Source organism: Dinoponera quadriceps, unplaced genomic scaffold (assembly GCF_001313825.1).
Source record: "Dinoponera quadriceps isolate SergipeBrazil2010 unplaced genomic scaffold, ASM131382v1 scaffold106, whole genome shotgun sequence".
Taxonomy (NCBI): Eukaryota; Metazoa; Arthropoda; class Insecta; order Hymenoptera; family Formicidae; genus Dinoponera; species Dinoponera quadriceps.
Genome location: NW_014554228.1, coordinates 267,245 through 273,812, shown reverse-complemented (window position 1 = coordinate 273,812; position 6,568 = coordinate 267,245). Strand labels below are relative to the sequence as shown.

General features: G+C 40.7%; 1 protein-coding gene across 11 annotated transcripts; it reads left to right on the top strand.

Moving 5' to 3' along the window:
* LOC106745605 (rho GTPase-activating protein 18) lies at nt 1–5,904 on the top strand. Of its 11 annotated transcripts, none has more exons than XM_014621571.1 (10): nt 1–367; nt 778–1,353; nt 1,904–2,163; nt 2,354–2,595; nt 2,692–2,822; nt 2,913–3,106; nt 3,199–3,355; nt 3,439–3,949; nt 4,057–4,234; nt 4,331–5,904. In XM_014621571.1, exons 3-10 carry the CDS (start codon nt 2,022–2,024, stop codon nt 4,705–4,707), a joined length of 1,932 nt encoding a protein of 643 aa, XP_014477057.1. In that variant the 5' UTR covers nt 1–367; nt 778–1,353; nt 1,904–2,021; the 3' UTR covers nt 4,708–5,904. The 11 variants fall into 11 exon arrangements, with proteins under 11 accessions (XP_014477057.1, XP_014477616.1, XP_014477368.1 ...); XM_014622130.1 differs by lacking the exon at nt 1–367 and adding an exon at nt 524–714 and having other exon boundaries at nt 778–903; nt 1,970–2,163; XM_014621882.1 differs by lacking the exon at nt 1–367 and adding an exon at nt 524–714 and having other exon boundaries at nt 778–903; nt 1,931–2,163.
* The last annotated feature ends 664 nt before the right edge of the window (nt 5,905–6,568 follow it).

Sequence of the window (6,568 nt, the reverse complement as noted above, 5' to 3'; positions counted from 1 at the left end):
ATCGTTATTTTTCGTTCGGAAGCAGCGCGAGAAGCCCACAAGAACGAAAGATCACGACGATCGGTCCACAGTCGTTTTTCTCGCCGATATTTTCCGCCCGTCGGCCGGAAATCCAACTTTGAATACACATCTGCTTGATTTTGGTGCGTGGCGCCGAAAATCCCAGCCATCTTCCTGGCTGGCGTTCGCTGTGGAAGATGGCGTCAACCCTGAAGTTACCGCAGCGCAGCAGGTGTCACTCCACGAATAGGTAGAAAAAGAGGGAAAAAAGCCGAGAGTCTGTATGCGTGCGCGCTCAATGATTTGCGCGCGCGCGCGCGTATATGCACACATTCGCAACATGGCGGTCGACTATGTGCCTACGCACGTAAGTATAAGCGCATATGTGTGTGTGTGTGTGTGCGCGCGCAACAGGTTGCGGCCGCGTTTGAACGCGTCTTTTTTCTCTCGCGGCGTGTTTGCGCTCTTGGATTAGCGGCGCGCATATTCTACGAGCGAGTGCATGCACGTACGTACGCTCGCACGCGTTGCCCCCCGCCCCCCCATCGTTGATCTTCGTCGCGATGTGCGTTCGCGCGCGGAATACATTAGGACTTCTTGGAAGCGGCTAGCCTCGAAAAGTCGCACTTGGCATTCCCGAGTGACTCTTTAACGTGCGAGTTCTTCCGCTGTGGATTAAAAAAAAGCGGATCGCTCGCTCGCGATCCTTCTTCCGTTGGTATCCCCGTTTATCTCTCTCTCTCGCTCGCTCTGTTTAAATCTCCCTTTATCTCACAGAGTGGAACTCGCTCCCGAAGCACGATGAGCAGTCGCCTGCTGCACACGTCATTGAGACCCACGCGAAGGAATCCTGTTCACGACGTGCGTGTTCCATTCATGAAGAGGACGTTGCGCTGTCATAAGGTGCGTTCGTTCGGTATTTGCCGCTGCGAATTAGGTTATGTGTCGAAACGTATACCCCGTGCAGTACGGGTTATCGTGAACGGTGATATTTTTGCACTTTGCTACGTAAGGTGTGTTCGTTACATTGCGTGTGAGTGAGAGAGCTGGTTACGTCGTGTAAGATAGGCCGTGATACAGGCGAAGCTAATTATTCAAAAGACCACAGACGATGGTATGAATAATTTATTGTCTGCTTCGTTTATTGTGCTTTGTCTGTCTACTGTTCGTACGTTTGTCGTGCAAAAGTACGACGTTGGAAATTGCGCTTGGTGTGATACGTGTGTGAGTATGTGTGTATGGAGATGCGCGATTCGACTTCACTGAAGTTAGCTCAGATCCCCCAAAACTTGTGAAACGGGCGAGTTGTTCGAATAATGACGCGCAGAAGGAAGATCTCCGCTCCGAAACCAAGTAATTGTTCACGTTCTTAAACTGCCGTTTGCATATTCGATGTGATTTTCGCTTGTGAGCTTACTCGAGTCGTATATTTTCAAAATTTGCGCCTGTAATCCTGATTGCAAACGAGACATGAATATGTCGTTCAAATTAGATCTGTCTTGATCGTGTTCAGCCATTTTAGTCTTATTTGTGCAGTATGAAATTTCTAAAGATCGAATTTTGAAAATAATAAACTCTATTCTTTAAAACTTGTCGCACCTGTTGTTTGATCTTGGATCTTGGTTTGATTACGGGATGGTAGTACTAGTTGTAATACTATGTAGCATGATGATACAGCTATAGATATCTTTCTCATATTACTTATGATATCACTCATAATGAAGATAATCTCACATTTATAATATCTATCTATGTTTATCTTGAATGAATGTCTCAATAATCGTGACATTATCTTTCTGAATCATCCATGATTAGGCTAAGTAAGACGCAAATAAGGTATAAGTAGGGAGTAACAGTTTTTTATATGATTCATACAACTGTCTATATATATATATATATATAGATATCAAAGTAGTAGTCACGTATTCAGGAGTGACAGAATTCTCAAATGCTTCCAATGGCTGGTTAGTTGGCGAATACATACACAGTACCAAAGATACGAGAATAAAGGAAACGGAAACATGGATAGAGAACACAATGCTACCTACACGAGAGATGATAACCACCTACTCGAATACTGGGAGGAATATCAGAAGATGATAGAGGAAACAAAAATGTTGGATGATTATCTGGATGAAGAATGCAGCCCACGATGTTACGATGGTTATTAAAAAATACATATTTTAATTATATTTACTACAATTAAATATGCAATTTTTATTACAATTACAATTCTGTATCCTGATTCTGTCCAATCTTAATAGTCATTGTCTAACAGAATTTATAAAAAAAGAATGTAAAAAATTTGCCTATCAGGCACTTTATTCTAAAAATTTTGTATATTTCTTTACAGAAGGGGAAGAAGAAGCTGAATGGTTACGTGCAGCAGGTTTAGAGCAATTAACGGAAGCATGGAAAGCAGGTAGAGAAGTACAACCAGAAGAATTGGGAGCAGTCTTGCGTCCTCTGTCGCGAGCCCAGGCAGAGGCTGTGAAACGTCGCGTGAAGTCTCTTAACCACACGGTTAAACAACGCTTCAACCAGCGACAACGTGTTCGTAAACCAGACATTCGAGACGTTTTTAAAGATGTCGAGGTATGTTAAGCAACTGATATAACGACGATTAGATAAATGAAATACTCCTAGCTCAAATCTACGATTAATCTACAAGTTTATCTTTCATTTATTCAGGTGTCCAGCACAGGCACACGATCACGTAGTGCCACTCCTGACTCGCTAGATTCAGCCCCAGGTGCTTCACCGGAAAATGCATTACCTCCTTCGCCTCCAACAGTCACCGTGATCGATCATCCCCATCAAAGGTAAGAATGTATCAAATTATAATGTTGAATATATTTAGCTTTCCTTCTACGTACTCTCTTACGATATAGACTCATTTCAATTGCTCGTAGTCCTGCTGTTCCGAGTTTCGTGTCCATATTTCATCGTACTTCGAATGAAGGGAAAGCGACAGTTCGTAGAACACCAAGTGCGCCGCAGACAGTTCTGAATTCTGTGCCAGCTTCCGCCCCAGCACCTGTACCTGTACAAGAAATTTTTAGGAGAACCGGCAATTGGTGGAGAGGAGATGTTGCAAATGACTCAGGTACAGTCGTCTTTGCTCTGCCAATTGAATACAGCAAGGAGAAACAATCAAGGGTTTTATTTTGATACTTGAAGCATTGCTTATCATTGCAGAAGGAATTCAGCTCACCGGCTACCATAGATTGGGAACGATACATGTTTCCAGGTCGCTTCAGAGGCACAACGGCGGTCTCAGTGACGTGGAAAATACGGTGCATTTGGAGACTGAGTCGGCTAAAAAACTGACTGTACCAAAGGATTCGACGCTCCGGTAAGTCGAAAATAATCTGTGCGGCGCTTCTAATCGAGTTCTCGAGATTGTTCTTGCAATAGCCGTTTGATACGATATTTCAGACGAAGTTCGGGAAGCCATGCGACGGTGACTCGGAGTCACAGCAGTTTGTACGGTTTGACTAGGCCAGCGGATGAGAATCTAATAACTCATCCGTTAAGTCGCACATCGTCGCACGGCCATCTTAGTTTCGAGGAGATGTGCAGAACTAACGAAGTCAAATCCGACATGTGGCCTTCTGACAATCTCGTAGCTGACGACGATTACGCCCGGCAAGAGGTAGAGCTGCTGTCGCAACGAGATCTCACGAGACTGCAGCCTCTTCTGTGGCTCGAGCTGACGGCTATTTTTGATAAATATAATATACCACTTACAAGAAGAAAGCCTAATAAACGACGGAGAAAGGCTGGAAATTTGTTCAGCGTCTCTTTGTCGACGCTGCTGCTCAGGGACAGTCAATTGACTAGCGAGGAAAATAACATACCATTAGTGTTCCAAAAGATTCTTAACGAATTGACCAAACGTGGAGTGAAAGAAGAGGGTATTCTTCGTGTTGGTGGCCATAAACAAAAAGTAAGTGTGAATTAGAAAGTATTTGGTTAAAGTATGGCAATAATAATAGTGAATAATTAAGAAAGAAAATTATAAATATATATGTGTGGGGTAATTATTAATTGTAGGTAGAAATGATCTGTACGGAGTTAGAGACAGATTTTTATTGTAAGCCGAAAGAAATTGATAAATTGTTTAAACGGACTCCGTGTCATGACTTGTCAGCCGTATTAAAGAGATTGTTGCGGGACTTGCCGCAACCTCTTCTCACCGTTGAGCTGATTGACGCCTTCTATCAGAGTCACGGTTAGTTTGATTATCACTCATGCTGCATATGTATATCTGTCAGTGTGTGTGTGTATGTATACTAATTAATTGAACAAATAATTCATATATACACAGGTGTGAAGAGTCCCCACGACTTGGTATACTCTCTCAATTTGTTGGTGTTGTTGCTGCCTGTCGAGCACCGATGCACCTTGGAGGCGTTGTTGAACTTCTTGAAGCTGGTTATCGAGAATCAGGCGTGGAACAAGATGTCGATACACAACGTAGCGATGATAGTAGCCCCGTCGCTGTTTCCACCGCGGTACGTTCATCCTCGGGATCGTGCCGATTTGACTGCTCAAGTCAACATGGCCGCCATATGCTGTCAAGTAACGGAGGCTCTGCTCAACAATGTCGACAAGTTGTGGTACGTACCGACAGAACTTATAAATCAATTGCGCCGGCAATCCGAGGTAGAGAGATACCGTAAATACAAGAAAAAGTATTATTGATCGCAGTTAGGTGACTTAAAGAATTAGTGGTATATGCGTAATTTTACATGCGTAATCATAAGTAACCATGGTGCCTGTCTGCACATCACGAGATCTGCAGCATTTCGTCTTGTAGACTATAAGACATCCTATAAGGTTAATTAATTAATTAATTAATGTTACTTAAGCGATTGTTTTTTAATGGTCGTTTAGAGTCAGTTATGATACCATACTTCTCACCTCATCTTTAATATGTTTATCATCGCGCGTTATCGCATGTTACGTTTACTGCTGGTTTGCACATGTTGTGTGTGCAAGTGAATTAATAATTTATCTGTCTCGAGGTGCAATAATTTAGTAAAATAGACTTTTCGTTATTTCTCCACATGTATACTAGATGTCGATATAATTTACTCAAGAACAACTTTCCATATAATTTACAGACAAGGAGGAATTTATTTCTGTTAGGATTTTACAGAGCGACAAATATTAACATGTATATTACGATTGTACTACGAAGTAGCAGTTCGTACAAAATAATTCCAAGTGTCGTATCTTTCGATTGGGTGCTATAGTATCTATCTCAGTTCATATTTTTAATCAATAATATTTATTTACGATTGTGTATAGGTAAGATATGCTACTGTTAATTTCATATGTTATATAATCATGTATAATACAATACGAGTGGCATTTCAGATATTATTATTATAGTTGGCTTTAAGTTTTATAATTTATTACATTATTATTAATAACAGTTCATAGAACCTCATTAGGATGATTATAATTTCATCGATCGTTGTTTCTCTGTTTGACACAGGTATTTCTTTTTATTTTGATTCACTTATAGGAAAGTTTAACAGACGTAGTCAGGGATAATATCTCAGTTAACTATGAAATGGCCATTATGGAATCGTATAAATCTTGTCGTTATAATCACGGAAGGTTCTGGTTGTTGTTCGTTATATGGTCCTAATTTCTTGATATACAATAATGTTAACTATGTGTCTCCTTATAAAATTAAGCAGAACAGGATTCTATTAGGCTGACGTTTATCCAAAATCTCCGATGGTGCACGTGTCTATTATTGCGACATATCGTTTCCATAGGAGTTTTAGTGTGTCGTCTCATCGTTTCATACGCCATATTATCTTAAGACTTTTGTATATATCACTTCGTAAGTTGTTATTTGCGTTAATAAAGTGCCAAAGAAAATTACGATTGTGTGAATGTCTTCCGTGCGTTATGTGTCGTCCGTAAGGCGTGGAAAATAGACGGAACAGTGTGTGGAACATATATATTAGTCTGGATGCCGCATCTGCTACAGAAACTATTGAATTGTTCAACGTTATTTTAAAACTTTTCAGGATCTTCCTCGAACGTGTCCTCCGATGAATCTGTAAAACAAATATTAAAATATAAGAAATCATTTTCAGTTGTTTTCCTCGAGAAATGGCACCTTATGCGTAGAACGAGAGAAACATTCATCAGTCGTACTCTCCCGTGGTAATTGTTCCTTTGATTCCAGACCTTGATCCTTCTTTTCTGTATTCCCATCCTGCGGTATTGTCTGTTTATTTTGGAAAGTGAGGAGCCTTAATTAAAATAATATTTATTTGTTATCAGAGCTTCTGCGCATGCGCATATGTTCTGCGCATGAACGATCTCGAAATCTTCATCAGAAAACGCGTATTTTTTATATGCATTGCTCTCTCGAAGCGAATCGGTGATCATTTTTTCTGATTAAATCAATGATTAAATCAATATATTTCATCGATATCAATGAACTCACTGCTGTTAGTTATCAGTCTTATATCTTTGATTTTGGCCGTTGAAAATAAGATTTCACTGCACTGATAGACATTATAGTTATTTTCGGCGT